General features: G+C 39.3%; 1 protein-coding gene across 1 annotated transcript; it reads left to right on the forward strand.

The window, feature by feature from the left end:
- Positions 1-7,199: 7,199 nt before the first annotated feature.
- Positions 7,200-9,831, forward strand: LOC137730948 (tetraspanin-8-like). The gene is made up of 2 exons (XM_068469967.1): positions 7,200-7,816; positions 9,186-9,831. The coding sequence occupies exons 1-2, from the start codon at positions 7,313-7,315 to the stop codon at positions 9,483-9,485; spliced, it is 804 nt and encodes a 267-aa protein (XP_068326068.1). The 5' UTR covers positions 7,200-7,312; the 3' UTR covers positions 9,486-9,831.
- The last annotated feature ends 11,246 nt before the right edge of the window (positions 9,832-21,077 follow it).

Consider the following 21,077-nt stretch of genomic DNA (forward strand, 5'->3'; position numbering starts at 1 on the left):
GCATTAATTAATCAATGTTGGGGACACTATTTTGGATAGAGTAAGTTAGATTACATTTTTATGAAACTTTATCGCTTTTCTCGTTGTAGCGTTGACCCTTGCCTATCCTTATCCACCAATTATTTTATTTCCTATTTTCTCTAACCCAATCAAATTAGATCTTTCTCTTTCTTCTACCTAATCAGAAGCTCTCTCTATCTCCATCTCGTATCTTCCTCTTCTTCCGTCTCACACCCGAGCCACCATCACCACACTCTTACATCAAATCATCACAGATCAAACTTGCAAAGACCACCATAGTGTTCATCTTGACCTCACAAACCCAGTTGTACCACCTGATTGTCGAAGGGACGAGTTTTAACTCGCCAACTCGGAAGCTCCAATTCGGTGCACTTTACTCCGACGCGATTCCAGCGAGGTTGCAAGGTTTTAGGACGTGGGGAAGTTTCTATTCAACTCCATAGGAACCCTAGACTAAGTTTGGAGTGAAGTTGACGTCGGATGAAGCGAGTTTGAGAAGTTTCAGTTGTGGCCAAATCTTTCGAGGGATTTTCAAGCCATTTTCCGTTTGATTTTAAACTCTCAAAGGTACAAACTTGTTCTACTCCTTAAGAGCTTCAAATCCGTATAAATTTCATTGATTTTGGTTGAGAAACGACAAAGATATAAAGGTTTAAAAATTTTCCCAAAATCTGGCAAGATTTTCTAGAAACTGGCAAACCAGACGGTAGATGCTGAAGCTCACCGGAGAAGAAGACAAATGTTCCATCAAGGTTGATAGAATATTCTGACGGCATTAGGTAATGCCTTACTATTTAACGAAATATTTCATATATTCTGACAAAATATTCCTAACGTCCATGAAGGTTCCGTTGGCACATGTCGTGCATGTGCCTACATGTGGTTGCGCATATGGCCTTGGGTTAGATGGTGCGTGAGGGCGCACCCGGCCTCCGGCAACCGAGTGGTTTTCATGTGCTGGTTCGTGATTTCGAGTAGATCATTTTCGTATATTCAAACCTTCCATTTGAGCAAACTATGAGAAGTTTATCCTAGATTTTGGTTTATGTGCTATTTTAATTAATTGGAAGTAGTTGTTTCGCATATAGAGGAGACCTACCCTGCGGATGAACGCGGACAAGCGATGTTAAGGGGCTACGACCCTTCGACATATCAGTGAGTGGGCATTTGTTTTCGTGTGTGTGTGTATATATATATATAAACTTTACTATTTCCAGAAATGTTTTAAAGTTAATTTATGCATAGCATGCCTTGGTTTAATTGAGTTATATTTAAATATGCATTGTTATGAGATTGTGAATATGCCATATAATCCTACAAGAGGCACAGGTAAGTTCAGGTGAGTTATTATGTGATTGAAATGGTTGCATTATATTGGTGTGCATATATTCCTGTAGAGTTCATCATTGCTACACCCCCGTGTTAGTGCTCCCACCCTGGGCTAGGGCCGGTCCTTCATGGGATGTTCACCTCCCGCATCGCGTGCTCGCCTTGCATCCAAGTTTAGTGCCAACCCTGTCGTACAGTGACACACCCCAACCTGGAAAGTCCACTTGGACTCTGAATCGAGTTGTGCTACCCGACACCAGTAGGTTTAAAAATATTAGTGCTAAGCAAAGAATCTCGATTCCAAATCTCCATCAGACTAACAACCAGTCTGAACGGATTATCTAGACTTTCTTAATGTGTTATGTTTATCTGCTTTATAGTTGTAGCATGATCATATTTGATACTTATCTTTGCTAGAAATGCTTGTAACTATGGTTACAAAATTGTTGGTCTTTGTTGTGATACTCCAAATTGTCACATCCCGGCCCGACCCCCCACCACATCTTAAGCTCAATTCCACCATAGCACGATATTGTCCATTTTGGGCCCCGACCACTCCCTCATGGTTTGGTTTCTGGGAACTCATGAGCAACTTCTTACTAGGTCACCCATCCTGGGATTGCTCTTGTGTGAACTCGCTTAACTTTGAAGTTCCTATGGAACCCGAAGCCAGTGAGCTCCCAAATGGCCTCGTGCTAGGTAGAGATGGGAACATAATATAAGGCTTATAGGATCCACTCCCCTGGGCGATGTGGGATGTTACAATCCACCCCCCTTAGGGGCCTGACGTCCTCGTTGGCATATTTCAGGCCAGGGATTGGCTCTGATACCAAATTGTCACATCCCAGCCTAGGACCCCGCCACATCTCGGGCTTAACTGCATTGTAACACAATATTGACCACTTTGGGCCCCAACCACGCCCTCATGGTTTTGTTTCTGGGAACTCACGAGCAACTTCCTAGTAGGTCACCCATCCTGGGATTGCTCTCTCACGAACTCGCTTAACTTCGGAGTTCCTATGGGACCCGAAGCCAGTGAGCTCCAAAAAGGCCTCGTGCTAGGTAGAGATGGGAATATACATATAAGGCTTATAGGATCCACTCCCCTGGGCAATGTGGGATGTTACATATAGGTCACATCAGGTGACTCCAACTACTAGGCGACCCGCGATTTATTGCTAGCCTTCACGTGATTGTGGCACTAAAGCGTACATATTTACACCCAGCCCTGTCGTATAGCTCACACTAGGTGACTCCGACTCGTGTGCAAGCATAGACTGATGAGCAATAGGTCCAGTCGTACAAGTCACATTAGGTGACTTCGACTGGTATGATAGTTTAAATTGATTCACACCTAACTTTCATTTATTATTGTTGAGATATCGTGACATGGCATGCTATTGTTGTCACTACTTTTGGTGCATAGATTTTCATTCATATACATAGTATTATTTTCTGGCCACTATACAGGTTTTATAGTGAGGGGTTAGTACTTTCAGAAAAGATAAATGTGTTTTCTAAAGCTTTGTTTTTGCCCACTCACCCTTCGATTTTTCGCCCTTCTAGGTACTAGATAACTGTTCTTGTTGGTGGCACACGAGGATTTACGGCGGTTCTGGTATTCCACTAAATGATGTAGGGTTTTTTTTCTCTAGTTCTGTATTTTGTGCTCTTTTATGTACGACTACACTTTTTTATAACCTATGCTCTGAATGTTTGTAATTTGGGCTTGACCACTTCCGCATGCTCACTTATCTTTAGTTGAATAAGTTTTAGTTTGGTTTTAATTTGTTCACATTTTTTTTAATTACTTCTTTTGCACTTTTGGGCTACGTCGCTTTCACGTGACGGCCAACACGCCTAAACTCCGCTCAGGGTGTGTCACAACGACCCATTGATTTTAGTCATTTGATGTAGAAAAGAGTCTTTGGGCTCTAGTTGTCCCGCCAACAAGCTACCAGTAGTTGGGACCAAGGTTCTAAAAGGCGTTAGGCACTAGTCAGGTGGCGGGTAGGGGCCTAGTGCCTAGGCCATGGCTTAGGTTGTTTTTCTAACTTTAATTAAATTTATTATATAAGACATAATAAAAGTCTACTTCTATTTTGATTTCAAAAAGACTCATGCAACGTTTGACACACCCTGATTCGAAAAGTCCACTAGGACTCCGAATCAAGCTGTGCTGGGCGACACCCGGAAGGTGACGAAGCCATATAATGTGATGATGTGTAAAGTGTGAATAAATTTAAACTTAAAAGTGCCTATATACACAACTACGCGGTGAGCAGGTATGGATCCATTCACACATGATACAGAGCATAAAACAAGTACAGTAAACAAAGATAATAATTATACCATCAATATATGGCACCAGAACTGGGAGTGCCACATGTCCTCGTTGATACAGAACCATGCTACTAGAACCTGGAGGGGTGTAAAAAATAAAAAGTGTGAGTGCTCAAAACAAAGATTTTCAAAATCATTTACATTATCAAAGGTAGTAACCCCTCACCGTAAAGCTCGAATAGTTTCCAGCAAATCATACTACGTAGAAGTATGAAATCAAAAGTATACTAACAGTAAACTCAGAAGTATAATACTACTCAGCCTCTCATTAGCAATATAAATAATCATGTGCTTAATAAACCATATTAGCACGCAAGCCAGAGTCACCTATATTGACCTGTATAACTTATTCATATCTCATCACATATCTCATCAATCATGGCTAGCATATAAGTCGGAGTTACCTATAGTGACCTGTACGACTTATTCATATCTCATCGATCATGGCTAGCATATAAGTCAGAGTTACCATATAAGTCAGAGTCACCTATAGTGACCTATATGACTTATTCATATCTCATCACATATCTCATCAATCATGGCTAACATATAAGTCGAAGTCACCTATAGTGACATGTACGACTTATTCATATCTTAGTAATATGTCAGCTGGATCCATCTCTTGTGGTCTGTACGGCTGAACCTATAGCTCATCACATATCCCTGCACACGAGTTGGAAACCACGTATAGTGGTTTGTACGATAGGCTGGGTGTAAATAAATATGCTCTAGTGCCACGATCACGTGAAGGCTGTACGAAGTATCACAAGTCACCTACGAGTTGGAACCACCTATAGTGGTCTGTACAACAGGTTGGCACCTACCTTGGATTCAAGGTGAGCGTATGGTGTGGGAGGTGAACGATCACGTGAAGGCTAGGCCCTGGCCATGGGCGGGAACACTAACACTGAGGTGTAGGTTTACGAGCTCTAATATATCTCAACACAATCGTACTCACTACCATCATTATCATCAAAGTGTACTTACCTGAATCTCACCTGAGCGTCAACAGCGTCAATTGGCACTTCAAAGCATTCACAATAATTAGATTCAGGTAATATAAATATGAATATGCCATGACACAATTTAAACCCAAACATTTCATAGTGTTCCCAATATATAAAATATAACATAGCGTGAAATGCATAATCTGTAACACCCCACTTCCAAACTACTTAGTTTTGGGAATACTTATTGGTGACAAGCTCAACTAAACACTAGTTAAATTAACTATCACTACTTACGTTTCCTTACTTCAATTTCTCGATTCTTCATACATTGATTTATAACCAACATTTAACCACCAAGACATAAGGTTAAATCTCATGTTTTTCACCAGATTCCTTCACATTGCTCATTTTCCCAAACAAAACTTTTGTCTCGATTATTTAATCTCACTTATTGTATGGCTCCATCTAACGTCTCGTTAGACTGCCTACGTACCCTAAACAGGGATCAAGCTATTCGTAGTTCACAATAATTACTTCAAAGCATTCACAATAATTATAAGCAATAATCAATTTATAAACGTTTGTGGAATTTTCAATCACACACACATGCACACACACACACACACACACACACACGATAGGAAGGAAAAGACCCACTCACCTGAGGTCCGCGCTACGACTCCCTAGCACGCGTATCTAGACATCATGAACCAATGTTGCCTAGAATAATTATCAAATCACGTCTCAGAGTTCTTACCAATATAATACATAATTTACATAAAACACATCCCTACGTAATTCACTTTGGAAGATCAACACCACGGATTTCCAATTCGTTACTTCCAAAGATTCACATTATGTTCCTAGAACCACGTCCTAAGGTTTCATTATGATTCAACGGTCGGATCTCCGTCAATTGCCACAACCAAGTGGCGGTCAACATTTTATTTTATGAACTTACAAATCCAATTTGGGAAGATCCGTATGTGGGATTCCCAATTGGTAAGTTCCTACAATCTTCAAATATTACGTACTACAATGTAACAAAGTTTGGTGACGATCCAACGGTCGAATCGTCGATTCACATAAATAAATGTTAATGTATCGTAGAGAATTTAGGTTCCAATGATCACCCTACGTCATTCAAATATCAAAACTGAATTCAAGACATTTAATATAGCCTACAAATAGCATTGGCGGCCCACTGACCACGCGTCGCCACCTGTGGCGGTCAGCCGCCCCGGCTCGCCGTAAAATTTAACTATTTCCAAAAATTACCAAAATTTACAGGAATGAAGATCTCAATGAGTAGCGTAACTTTCATACCTATGACCAAGGCTAATTTGGCCAGTAAGAGCTTCAATTTTACATAAATCCGTCGGAAACCCTAAAGAGGGTGTGCTTCGATTCGACCTCCATGCTCACTCCAATGCCTCCACAAGTGTATGGGCTTTGTTCCTAAGGTTGAGGGGAGTCTATTTGTGGTGGTAATGGGAGGAGGTAGGTTCAAATCATGGCGGAATGAAACCCAACCCGTGCGCCCCTTTTTGCACGGTTTTACCCAAAATTCACCAACTTTCACCCAATTTTCACATGAAAATGGAAGAGGGATCGGTTGGCCTCGAGGTAAGGGTCATTTTGACACTAACCTTGTCGTCCAAGGTGGCCGGAGATGGGAGAATTCATCGGGTCGGGTCACGGGTTGAGGGAAACCCGATTTCCCCCTTTTTCTTTTCTCCTCCTTTCTCTTCCTTGCTCTCCTCTCTGGTTGGTCCCTCACTTCTCTTCACTTTCTGATTGGGCAGCAACCCTTCCCTTCTCCTCCTTTCTTCTCCCACATTCCTTTTTCTTTTTCTTCTCCTTTTCCGTCACACACACACACACACACACCCTCCTAATTTAGCATACATTCATATAATATAAATAGAATAGTTATTTCTTCAAAATACTTTCGGTTCGTAAGTACAAATTCACTTATGCTTGCGCTTACTCGTTCATATCATCGAGTACTTCAGGAATACGCTAAAAGAATATTTAGTACGTCTCACAACACGTGGGTCAATGAAAGTCAAAACCTTCGCCTCTAGGGCATTCTTGTAAATTCACGGTTTTAAAATAAAATAAAAACTTAAAATTTAGAACGGGTTGTCACAATGTTGCCCAACATTGCCCTTCATCTAACAAAAGACTCATGCAACGTTACTCCTATTTCGATTTCAGAAAGTTTTAGTAACCAATTTCAACAAGAATAAATTATAATTTTTATCCATTCCAACTTCTCCTCAATACAATTTTTTCTTATTTTAATTCTTCATATTTTAATTACGATTAGCAAACGAACCATGAAGTTTGAATTGAGGAGTGTCTACATGTAAATGCTGGTGACTTTCTTGGATGTTGCCATGTGAGTCATGTGACGTTATTGGAAATTTACATGCCATTATTGGAAATATAATTACCGTGCCATTTTGGAAAATTTAAATGACATTTGGCACGGCTTAGTTTTATCCTCGATACGCTTCCGTAATACTCACGATATAAACACCGCTTACGTTCTCCTCCTTCTCAGTTCTCACAAATCTATCATTCGACTTCTGCACCTATCTCTCTCCTTCCTCTCTCTAAAAATTTGATTTTCGCTAAGCGGGTTTTTGAATTCGTCTGCGAGAATGAGGATAAGCAACAACCTGGTGGGTCTCCTCAACTTCATAACGTTCCTGCTGTCGATTCCGATCGTGGTGGCCGGAGTATGGCTGAGCAAGCAAGGCAGTACCGAGTGCGAGAAGTTCCTAGACAAGCCCATCATCATCCTCGGCGGATTCCTCATGCTGGTGTCGCTGGCCGGCCTAATTGGCGCCTGCTGCCGCGTCTCGTGGCTGCTGTGGGTCTACCTCCTCGTCATGTTCCTCCTCATCGTGGTCCTCTTCGCCGTCACCATCTTCGCCTTCGCCGTCACCAACAAAGGCGCCGGAAAAGTACTTTCCGGGAAAGGGTACAAGGAGTACAGGCTCGGGGACTACTCGCAGTGGCTGCAGAAGAGGGTTAACAGCACCAAGAACTGGAACAAGATCAAGAGCTGTCTCATTGACAGCAAGGTCTGCTCTAGTTTCAAGGACAAGTATGCCAATGAAACACTCCAGGCCTTCTATTCTGAGAACCTGTCAGCGCTTCAGGTATCATATTTTCTTCAATTTTCTTTTGGGGATTTTTTTTATTTTAACTTTGCTTAATCCTTGTCCCGAGATCCGAAATTTTGTTCATGTTTTTGGGTTTGAATTGTGGTTTATGAGTGTCTGGGATGAACTAATTTCTCAGATTTTATTTGGGTTTTTGCTACTTATTATTCTCATCTGTGTGATAATTTTTTTGAGATCTGAATTGTATGTTAAAGAAAAGATGTGGGATGATAATATCAAATTAATTTGAATCGGGTTGAAAGTTGTTTCAACTTGTTTTGATTATGTTTACTCTGTGTTGCATGGTGGCATTGGAGTCTGACTTTTTGTTGGACCAAGTAATTTGGAGATACTTAATTGTGTTTGTATGTAATGACTTATGAAAAGTTAAAAGGCCGTATTCTTTGAAGCTTTCAACTTGATGGACAAAAAGGCTGTATTCTTTATTTCTTTATCCCTTCAGTCTGCAACTTTTGTATGCTTTGCAAATTCCCCCTTTTCAAATTAAAGTCAATTATATATACAAACTTTATACTTGAAAATTGCTCGTAATTGTACAAATGATGCTTAAAGAGAAACCAAATCCCATCCTACAGACCATATTAATAGTCATTTTTGTGGTTGTGCAGCTGTCTCTGTTCTTGTTTGGTGTAAATTCCGGCGATGGGGCTGCCTCCGTTAAAGTCCCATTGCTATGCTTTATGTTCGAGTCTCGTTATGCTTTACATTACTGGTTTCCGGTTGCACTTTTGATTAGATTCCTGTGTGGCAAATTATTGTCCAGAAATTGATTGTGCTTGGCGAATAATGATGTTATTTCATGGCTTTGGTTTTTTTGTTTTTAGCAATTCGGTAGTTGTGCCTAATCGTGCATATTCGGTAGCATCCTGCTTTTTTTGAAAGTGCATATAGTTGGTGTCGTGAAAGAAATTAAGAATCCCTTTCGGAAATAAGCTGTGCATCCACATCCACATTCACATTCACATCCACATGTGTATTTATACGTTCGTGTATTATGAGCCATATTGACATGTTAAGAAAGTTAAATCCGTTAATTGTGCTTTAAACAATGCCTTTTGAGATTACCTTTTCACTGTAGTAAATTTTCCTTCATTAAAACGGGCTAAGGACTAATACAGATCCTTAGTAGAAATTGCTCTGAAAGGTTATTCTTATCTTTGAGGTTTTTTTTTTTTTTAGTTTTGTAGATATGTATATGTTGAAACATGTATACCCAAGTAAAACGGAACTGCCTGTGGTTGTGCGGCGCTGTGTGTAGTTTAGATTGCATTGTGTGTAGTTATTTCGTTTGCCATCTTCTCGAATATAACAGGTCTTCTAATGTGTTTACTTTACCTATGTGCAGGCCGGTTGCTGTAAGCCATCAGATGATTGTGGATTTACTTACGAAGGCCCCATCTCCTGGACCAGCAACGGTACTACCGTTTCCTCCAACCCTGACTGCAGTGCGTGGCAGAATAATGAGAAGGTTCTGTGCTTCAACTGTCAGTCGTGCAAGGCTGGACTGCTGGACAACATAAAAAGTAATTGGAAGAAGACGGCGATTGTCAACATTGTCTTCCTCATCTTCCTGATTGTGGTGTATTCAGTTGGATGCTGCGCGTTTAGGAACAGCAGGAGGGACAATGAATATTGGAAACAGTAAGCGACGCTGGGGTTCCATCGGATCTTGACATGTATGTAGAGAATAGTTTGGCACTAGCTCTTATTACTGGAACATACGTCGGTCTTATTCCCTAGTTATTGATATAAATCTCGTATATAGTCTTTGATCACATTTGGTTTAAGAATACAACGTTGTTCAGCTGCTACTTTGATGTTTTTTCAGCTCCTATGTGAATTTGTTTGTTTTAATTGGTCGTTTTATCGTACGTTTGGCATTTGTTCACTGAGTAGTGGTGATAACTATTATTCAAGAAATACTTGTTATGGCATGTGGAGGGTTACGTGTTTTATTCTGTTCTATAGAAAACGATATTTTATTTCAGTAACTACGAACTTGTGGGACAATTGGAGATGAGAGAATTTGGGGGTGGTTAAAAAAGCTTACGCTTTACAGCGACAAGAGAAAATGCAACTCCAACAACAAAGTCTTATCCTACTAAGTAGGGTAGGTTATATTACGTCACTACGCTCGGTTTTGTGTCATGTATTTTGTCATATCTAAGTAGTTCAAGTTTTTTCTTAGAGTCTCTTTCCAATCCTTCATAGGTCTTCTTCTATTCCTTTGGCCTTGGGTCTCTATTTCGTAATCACATCTTCCAACCTCAGCGTCTATAGGTCTTCGGAGTATTGGATATTTCAGCTTTGTAATCGAATTTTTTTTAACTAAAAATACAAAAATTAAGATTTAACATCCAAAATGCTCAAAATATCTTTAATTATACTATACTGTGGAGCACCACAGAATTTGTTTGGGTTTGATTTGATATTAAAGGACCACTAATCCACTAATGTATAATTTGATTTGTTGTTCTTGGTTCAAGTTTCAACATCCAAACAGTAGTGGGGAACCAAACCTAATCATACATGTTTGGAATTACATATCACCTCACTAGTTATAATTCCACTTGAGCACGCATTTGACTCTACATGCATACTGTTTCAGCAATGTTCCATTCCCCCACGGATTTTCTGGTTGAGAGCCAGCAGAGACAAGATCCACAAAAACATTGCAGCACAGATTATCTAATTTTTTAGGATTAAGAGCATCTGCAAGACACCAGTTCAACTCATTTTTCTTACCTATTTGACCTAAAAGATGTATAACCTTGCACCATATGTAGGAAATATAGGAGATCCGGATGCTACGTCTTCTACAATAAATTACATAAGATAAATATTAGTAAATATCGTTCCACATTAAAATAACAAAATAGATAAAAATAATCTAATAACAACAAAATACATATCTTTTGTAAGGTAAAAATGCTCTTGGTCGATGCTTGACTAGAACAAGATTCAGGTTAAGGAGTGTAAGTTCACTGTCCTTAAGAGTAGACTTCGCAATTCTGTATAATTTGTCACTTTGGAAGTGCATGAAAAAAGAATATATGATGATGACGGTGTTCATAATCGAAGATCCGGGCACATTTATTGATGTGTATTTACAACTATTGGTCGATGAACTAAAAGAATTATGGGAAAACAGTGTTCCCACGTACGATAAATCTACCAGGAAGATGTTCACTTTGAGAGCAGCCATGATGTGGACTATAAACGATTTTCCTGCGTACGCTATGATGTCTAGGTGGAGCACTAAGGGCTATTACGCATGCCCAATTTGCAAAAAGGACATAACGTCTAGTTGGCATGCAAGAAAAGTTTGTTACCTAAGACATCCTAGATGGTTGCCGTGGGACCACGAGTGGTGTCAGAACAAGATAGTCTTCTTCAATGGCATAGTGCTTTGGCCAAGACCTAGAGAATGGTCCGGAGATAAAATTTTACCTCAGGTGAATCGGTTTGATTTTGCTCCATTGGGAAAATTTGTAAATAAGGCAAGACCAGACACACATCTAAACTGGACACACAAGACAAGGTTGGTTGAGCTCCCGTACTGGTCCAAATTACAATTGAGACACAATATCGATGTAATGCATGTTAAGAAAAATGTGTTTGATACACTAGTCAGAACTATACTAGACATCGAAGGAAAAACAAAAGACACAATAAAAGCTTAGATCGATCTGGAAAAAATGGGCATTAGGTGAGATTTATGGATGACAAGGGATGGAGACATAGCCAGAAAGAAGCTTGCATTGTTTTCGGTGAAACCAGAAAAGAGGAAAGAGTTTTTGCAATTTCTATCTTTTATAAAGTTTCCAGATAGGTATGCTTCAAACATTGGCCATTGTGCAAACGTGGATGGAGGCAAATTTTTCGGCCTCAAGAGTCATGATTGTCATGTCATACTTCAACGTCTTCTCCTAGTGGGAATTCGACACCTCTTGCCCGAAGACGTGGTGAAGTCGATTATGTTGTTGGCGAGATATTTTTCTCAATTAACTGCAAGATCTTTGCGCAAGTCCGATGTTAAACAGTTGTGCGACGATATTATTGAAGTGTTATGCAAGTTTGAAAAAATATTTCCTCCAGCTTTCTTTGCAAGCATGATCCATGTGATGATTCACTTGCCGGATAAGGCACTTCTAGCTGGACTTGTCAACTATCGATGGATGTATCCAATAAAAAGGTATATAATCGCCATAAATACTTTAGTTCATGATGTATGTACAATTTGACTAATTTTTTATGATATTTTGTTTATTGATGCGGACTACTGGGTGAATTAAAAAAGAATGTACGGAACAGGGCAAAGCCCGAAGGATCAATCGTGGAGGCATGGGTCGGATTTGAGTCACTTACGTGTTGTGCAATGTACCTACAAGGCGTTGACTCTACATTAAACCGACAGCAATACAATAATGACAATGGTGTGAAAAGTGAAAAACTTTATGTTTTTGCCCAAATTGCACGACTCTTTAGCAAGCCAATCACAGGGGAGTCGTTTGACAAAATGGACATGGAGGTAGCACGTTAGTTTGTACTTAACAATTGTGACGAGACAATTACCTACCTAGATGAGCATGAAGACTTGATGAAGCGGGAACATACTTCACATTCATATGCCAAAAAGCATCGTTAATTGTTTCCCCGATGGTTTCGTAAAAAAGTAAGTTGTTCGTGTTTTGGGTTATTTGCATAATTGTAAATGTTAAACTAACATGACAACTTTTTCTCATTTATTTAGGTGAAGAAATTGAAGGAAATGAATTCGCTCGCTTACACTGAAGAATTGTACAACTTCGCGATTAGGCCCCGAAGCGCAGAATTGTACTCCAGTTGTCATGTAAATGGCATCAAGTTTTTGGCGGCTGATCACGATGACAAGCTTTGTACACAAAATAGTGGGTACATGTCCCGGGTGTGGGCAACATGATAGGAGCATATTTAGGCGACTTAGCTAGCTTATTCTTGTGCATTTGTGCTATTATTTCTTAGTTAATGTCGTATTACAACTCATTTTCGTGTGTTTGTAGGTCCAAAGGGTTAAAGTACCAAGAAAGTGCATTTTGGCGCATTTTGGTGCATTTTGGAGCAGTTTTGGGCACTATGTGGATAGCTTGTATATGGGCTAACATAGATGGACGAATTTGGAGTTCAAGAGGCTAGAAATATGATAAGAAGATGAAGAAATTAAACTCAAGACAAAGTGGATAAGGAATCAGCTCAAAAGAGGAAACATTATCCAAAACCTTATCTAACCTTATCTAACCTTATCTAACCTTATCATATCTTATCCTAACCTAATCTTGTTCCACCTTAATCCTAGCTGCAAGTGGACCTAAAAACCTAATTTCTAGAAGCCTTATCTGACCCTAAAAGGGTGCCACACCCTTACCCCTTTTATTTCTTTTAGAAAACCCAAAATCAGCCACAAAACACCTAGTTTCTAGAAGGCCCAATTTTGGACGAATTTCCTAAACCTAATTCTCTTTGGATTCTGATTTCTAAGGCCTAATCCCTTTTGGATTTGGGTTACACAAGCCTATTATGAAACTAATTGGGCCAAACCCCTTCCTAGGTGGATTTGATCACCTATGGCCGAATTCTAGGGCCCTAGTCCATAAAATCTGTTAAGCCTAACCCTAATCTACTTAACCCTAGGACTATATAAACATATTTTCCGGCATAAATTCGTACACCCCCTTATGCTATTCAGAAACCCTTGTGCCGCAACCTCCATTCTCCATTCTCAACCTCCATACATCTCCCTACACATCCATACACATCTGCCGCACCCTTCCCACCATAATCAACCATCCTCCATCCCTCCAAGCGAGGAAACACCATCCAAAACCCCCAATTCCATCACCCACACTTTGTGCCGCAGCAAGGAGGAGGAAGAGGAGCCAATATGTGCATCGAATCCATCTTGGAATTGCTGAACGTTTAGGTGTAATCTTTCTTATGATTTCAATGTTTAAATTCAATACTTTTTGTTGTGCAAGCATGAGGAACTAATCCCCTTTTGGCTAAGGGGGAATTTCGAAACCATGGTTATATTTGCATGATGATTTGATTACTTTCAGTTGCGATGATGAATTCAATTTGCTTATCTGTTTTAATTAAAACTTGTTTATGTATATGAATTGAGAGTGCACACTTAATTTGCATGCATAAATATGATGCTAGGGTATAAGGAAACTTCACCTAATCGTTGGGAACTTATATTCATGAGTAGTTAAGATTGTTGGTCACTATTATGTTAAGTAAATTCTTGGCATAAGTATCATGCGCTTTTAGAGTTACGAATTCCTCGTCAACACCTATGATTTCCATATAACCTAATGATCTTTGATTGTCTTTCTTTTATGCTCTTTCATATAGAAAACTTTTAAGGAATAATTTGATTGCAATGCGCTAATTCCATTCAATTCAATGACCTAAGGGAAATCTGAGAGTTAATTTAAGCGTACCTAATTAACTTGGGGTGTTGAGGTTCATAATTCATCGAATAAGCAACTGAAGATTGTGTTGTATGCAAGTATGCCATGTGTGGAGAAAAACCTCCTAGCCATCTCACCATCCACTTGATTCTATCAATTTTGTCCAAATCTACCTAGTTTAATTTCTTGTTTTGTTTTGTTTATTTTCGTCCAAAACCAAATCCCCAATTGTCTTAGAGTGTCTAATTGGTTCAAATATGTTTTAGATTGTGTTTTTAAGAGTTTTGAGTCAAGTTAGAACCAATTTTCGTCCAAGTTTGTGTTTAGGCTCAAAACTGCCCAGTTTGTGTTTTTAGGCAGTTTTGAGTGTTTTTAGGTTATTTTGAGTCTTATGAACTTGTTTGAGTCTTTTTAAGTGAGTTAAGTGTTTCAAAAGGTCAGTTTTATTTATTTGAGTCAGTTTAGAGTGTTTGGCAATCCCTCCTAATCCCCGGTGTAAGAACGATCCCTACTTAATTTTATATGCTACAATTGTCAAAAGAGGGTTAATTTGTGTGTTAAGTTAATTTACGCATCACAACATTGTAGACATTGATTTCTATGGAAACTGGCAAGTGTTGTGCAATTGCTTTTCAAAGACCGGTGTCAAGTTATCCTATTTAAGTGTCACTAGTTTGATACAAACCCACGTTAGGTTGGAGGTGTTAAGCAAGACGATGATTTGTTATCGGTCAACACTAACAGATGTTGGTATAACGACGACCCCTACATTTTGGCAGCGATGGCTAAACAAATTTTCTATATAGATGACCCTAGGGACGAGAGGGGATGGAAAGTAGTTTAGAAGATTGAGCACAGAGGGATGTATGATATTTCGGACCAAGATCCTGCTGCGGATGACAATTATGGTGAGGTTGCTGACCAACAATTCAAGACTTCAACGGCACCTGGTGCAGATACAATACGGGATATGAGTATTGTACAAGAACTGTATCAGGTAGCTAGAGGTCCTAAAATCGAAATGCCGATAAACTCCATTATGATTGACCTTGGGGATCTATCGTGATACAATGCACCTAAGCGCGCGAACGACGATGTTGAAGTGCCTCAGATGAGGAGGAATGGGAATCTGAATCTGACGATAGTGTTGATATTTATTCTAGTTCAAATGAGAATTAATGAAAAATTGTGATGTAAATGTAATGATATGTATTGAATGGTATTTTGTATACAAACAAAAGTTTCCTTTAAAATTTGGAACAAAATTAATTTAAAAAAAATTATTTATTTATTCAAATGAATAAATAAATAAAATTTACAGATATGCGTGACGACTTTTTATAAATGTTTGTTGCGCAAATATTAAAAAATTTGTTTTTTGTTTTAAGTTGGTGGTGCAACGAAGGTTTAAACACTTTCATTGCGCAAACATGTAAAAATTTGATTTTTTTGCCAAAATTGGGCGCGTTTTTGTTTCGGCGCCTTTACTCTCTCTCTCTCTACCTCAAACTCACTCAAGCTCTCTCTTGATTCTGTCTAATTCAAGCTCCTCTCTCTGGATTCTCTCAAGCTCCTCTATCCCTCTCTCTCACTTTCTCTATCTCAGACTCACTATCTCAAGCTCCTCTCTCCCTCTCTCGCAGTCTCTCTGTCTCTCTGTCTCCCTGTCACTCTGACCACACCCTCTCCCCGCCGCTGCAACATTACTAGGTAAGCACCCAATATCCCTTAATTCAATTATTTATAAGTGCAAATTTCTCAATTTTTTTGTTCAATTGTTCTAATTATAACATTTAGGGATTTAAGGTTGGAATTGAGAATCTTGCGTTTGGGATTTAGGGTTGGAATTGGGTTGGAATTGGTAATTGTGGTTGTAGTGTCAAGGATTTTTGAGGTGTTTGCTATCCTCATATAAGGCCTTACCATCTGCATACACGTTGGATTACGAAGTGTTTATGATGTAGGACAATGTTGATAACTCTACTCTTAGCAGATGAAGACCCGAGAAGATCGAAGAATTCAAGAAGCTTGAGAAAGAGAGGTTTTAGAGAGAGAAAGAAGATAAGCAGCGGAAAGAAAGAAGAACAAACTGAATTGAATGAATTGTAAACGTTTGTGCAGTAGCTTTTATAACACTCCATTCCTAACTAATTTGCCTATGTGGCACTCCTCTACACCTCTCCTTATTACATCCTAACCAATCAATATTCAACACTTATACTTTCGTTATTACCCCCTTCAATCACAGCCAGGAACACTGAGGCTGAGATTGATGCAGTGCTTAACAAACACAGGACTGTGAAGTCCTTTAGTAAAAATGTCTGCAACTTGATTGTCTGTGGAAATATAGTGAACCACGATATCTTTCTTCTGCACCCGTTCACGAACAAAATGATAATCAATATCAAGATGTTTAATTCTGGAATGGAAGACAGGATTTGTGCTAAGGGACAATGTTGAGATACTATCACAGTGTAAATCAGGAGGAGCAGGTAAGAACTGATGGAGATCTTTCATTAGGGACCGTATCCAACACACATCAGCTGCACAATTAGCTAGAGTTTTATACTCAGCTTCTGTTGAGCTTCGAGACATAGACGATTGCTTCTTGGATTGCCACGAAATAGGATTGGAACCAAGGAAGACTACATAACCAGTGACTGACCTCCTGGTGTTGATATCAGAAGCCTAATCAGCATCGGAATAGGCAGAAATGTGAATATCAATACCTGAATGATAGGTAATTCCACACTGTAGTGTCCCTTGAAGATATCTGAGTATCCGTTTTACGAGGAACATGTGTGCATCAGTTGGAGTTGTCATATATTGACACACAACATTGACAGAATGAGCAATATCAGGCCTAGTGAAGGTCAAATATTGAAGTCCTCCAACAATACTTCGATAGACACTTGGATCAGACAAAGGTTGACCCACAGATAAAAGTAACTGAGTATGAGGCTTTGAAGGTGTTAGTGCAGGCCTACAATTCTCTATTCTTGCTCTTTTTATAAGCTCTTGTGCATATTTGGTCTGACTAATAAACATATCTCCATTGCCTTTATACTGAATATGCAGCCCTAAGAAGTATGTGAGCTTTCCCATGTCCTTTAAATCAAATATTTCACTAAGAGCAGTAATCACAACCTGAACTTTGGTGATATTCAAACCTGTAAGTATTATATCATCTACATACAGGAGTAAAATGATAATATCCTCGCCATCAGTCTTAATAAAGAGGCTTGTGTCAGACTGAGAAACAGTGAACCCCATAGATGGTAACACACCTGTGAACTTAGCATTCCAGGCTCGTGGAGCCTGTTTAAGACCATACAAGGATTTAACAAGTTTGCAAACATGGTTGGATGCTCTGGAATCGACAAAGCCCTGCGGTTGCTTAATGTATATTTCTTTCTGCAACTCACCATGCAGGAATGCATTCTTGATGTCAAGTTGTCGAAGTTCCCATTTGTAACTTGTAGCAAGTGCAAGGATTAATCACACTGTAGTGTGTCGTACCACTGGACTAAACGTCTCGGAGTAATCCAGACCATGTTCTTGTGTATAACCTTGAGCCACCAAACGTGCCTTGTATCTAGATATACTACCATCAGGATTCTTCTTCAATTTGTATACCCATTTGCTCCAAATAATAGTTCTGTTATGAGGAGGAGGTACAAGAACCCAAGTTCATTGCCTTTTAAGAGCATCAAACTCATCTTGCATAGCTTGCTGCCAATTTGAATTTGTAGCTGCGACTTTAAAAGTCTTTGGTTCTTCATAATCAACACTCTCAGCTAGAAAAAAGAATCCATCATAACACATAGACCCATCATCAACTTCCAAAGATTGTAATTCAGGTAAGCTAGCATAAAAAGCAGCATAATCTCTCCTCTCAATTGCTCCAGTTTGAAGTCTTGTTGTCATAGAGTGTATTCTAGAAGTATTAGCAGGAATAGAACTAGAGGATTGATTCTAATCACTCACAGAGATGGGAAGTAATACCTGAGGATGTGCTGGACCTAAGACAGGTGACAAGGGTTGATGGAGATCTTGTATAGGATGTGAGCTTAATGACTCAGATTCCTGTGTTCCAGATTCCTGCCTTTGTGACTGAACTTGCTCTGTAGATATACTGTCATGTTCACTTGAAGCTCTGAATGGAACTATAATTGGAGTAGAGTTGACCGAGAGTGGTACATACTGACTACTCGACATCACAGAGGGTTTACACTTTGCAGGAAACACAAACTCATCATGGATAACATGTCTAGATTAGACCAATTTCTGCGTCTACAAGTTGTAACAGATAGCCCCTTTGTAACCCGAAGCATATCCTAAGAATATACACATTGAGGATCTAGGCTGAAATTGACTGTCATTATAATCTCTCGAGTATGGAAACACAGTTGAGCCATATATTTTCAAATCCTTCAAGGATGGATGCTTATCATATAAATAGAAATAAGGTGAATTCATTTGTAATGACTTAGAAGCCATTCTGTTTATTAAGTACACAGCATGTGCACAAGACAGATACCAAAACTCTTGTGATAACCCAGCAGCATTCATCAAAGTTATTGCTGTTTCAACTACATGCCTGTGCCTTCTTTCAACCTATCCATTTTGTTGTGGAGTGTATGGGCATGAAATTCTATGAACCATTCCTTTTGATTGCATAAATTCTTTAAATGAATGACTGACAAACTCACCACCCCCATCTGATTGTAAGCACTTTATTTGGGCTCTAAACTGAACCTCAATATACTTGTAAAACTTGACAAATATCAAAAACACCTCTGATTTATTATATAATGGAAAAATCCACATGTATCTTGTACAGTTATCAACAAATACAACATAGAATCTATACCCTTCTATAGACTTAACTGAAGAGGGTCCCCAAACATCGGAATGGATTCTAGCAAAAGGTAAGATACATCTAGATGACTCATTATCAAAAGGTTTTCGAGTAATCTTCCCATGAATACAATCTGTGCACATGGTATGCTTATTATCCCTAGAGATTGGAATATGAGCCTTAGCTAACATAACTGCCATGACTTCATTTGTAGGATGCCCTAGTCGTTGGTGCCAGAGAGAAGACTTTATCAACTGTCCAATAAAAGCCCTTGGAACTGTCCATGATGACACGGGAATCTGAAATAACTCGTGAGATCTACTCCTTCCTTTGTACAAGATCTCCCTGGTCACCTTGTCCTACACAAAGAAATTGACGTCATCACAGATAAACCAACATCTATTATCTTTACACAGTTGCTTTACAGACATTAGATTCACAGCAAGAGATGGAACATGTAGCACATTTTTCATTATAATAGAATGAGAAGGTGTTTTAATAATTGCAGAACCAGTATTCTGAATTGGCAAACCCTGACCATTGCCAATTTTAATTTTCTCGGAACCTTCAAAAGAAGAAACTTGTTGTAAGCTAGCAAGATCAGATGTCATGTGGTGTGATGCTCTTGTGTCCACAACGCAATTTGCAGCATTGGAATATGATGGTGAACCTTGAACACTCATCCCTTGCACTGCAGGTTGGACTTGATATGAAAGATCAGGTTCATGTATGCTCTGTGAACCATTCATCCCTTGCATGACAGGTGGATGCCCCTTATATGAATAATGAGCAGCAAAATTCGGAGGCTGTGGAACACAACCCTGTGATGGAGGGATCACTGAAGATTGACCAGGAAATGTAGGTCCAAGAGAAGCAGCAAGCCCAGAGGGTTGGTAGGAGTAATTTCCCTTATGATAACATTCCAGAGCACTATGTCCCCTTTTACCACAAATCTGACATTCAGTATTAAAATGTGGTGAAGTACTCTGAGCAGTTCTATAAAAACAGTTCGGAGCAGTATGCCCTCTTCTCTGACAGATTTGACATTCTAGATGTAATGTAGTTATGGACTCAATATTTCCATTCCAACCACTATTATTCCTGTAATTCGACCCTCTACCTTTGAACCCTGATCGATAAGTACTATTTCCCCTTCACTGTCCTCCACTGTAAAACCTTTGTTGAGTTCTAGGAAACGGTGCTGAAGACTGATGTTGCCTTGAGTTGTCTTGTGGATGCTGCTCCAAGTTACCAACATAACCACCACTTGAGCCGTAAGAACTTTGATTAGGAACATAAGCAGGTTACATCATTTGAGACTGTGGAAAGAATGACATTTGTTGTGGTAGCAGAGTAGCAGCAAGAACACCTCCAGTACTAGATGGTTCATTTGCAGAAGAATTGGAACTGGATGCACCATTAGTATACAAAGAAGAACTTGAACCACCACTATTTCCTTGCACATACAAAGCAGCCATGTTATGAGTCAATGAATTCATTACCACATCATTTTCCCTTTCAGCACCAATTAATAATGCCCTAAATTCCTTCATAGTGACATTAAAGTCCCTCGCAAGTATAACAGTTCTAATAGTTGCATACTCTTTGGGTAACCCAGCAAGAGCGGCAATCATCACATCATTAGCTGATACATATTCCCCTGCAGCCATCAATTGATCCCTGATTGTCTTGATCCGTAACAGATATTTATCCATTGAATCCCCACCTTTCTGAACTGTATGTAATTTTGTTTTCAAGTGATTAATACCTATCCTAGACACAGATGCAAACCTTTCCTCAAGATTTGTCCAAGCTTCAGCAGCAGTCTTACACCCTATAACATATTCTATAGCATCATCAGTCAACGTTGCTATCAACAAACTTAATAGTGACAAATCTGTGGTCTCCCAATCTTGAAAAGCAG

This window comes from Pyrus communis, chromosome 4 (genome assembly GCF_963583255.1).
Source record: "Pyrus communis chromosome 4, drPyrComm1.1, whole genome shotgun sequence".
Taxonomy (NCBI): Eukaryota; Viridiplantae; Streptophyta; class Magnoliopsida; order Rosales; family Rosaceae; genus Pyrus; species Pyrus communis.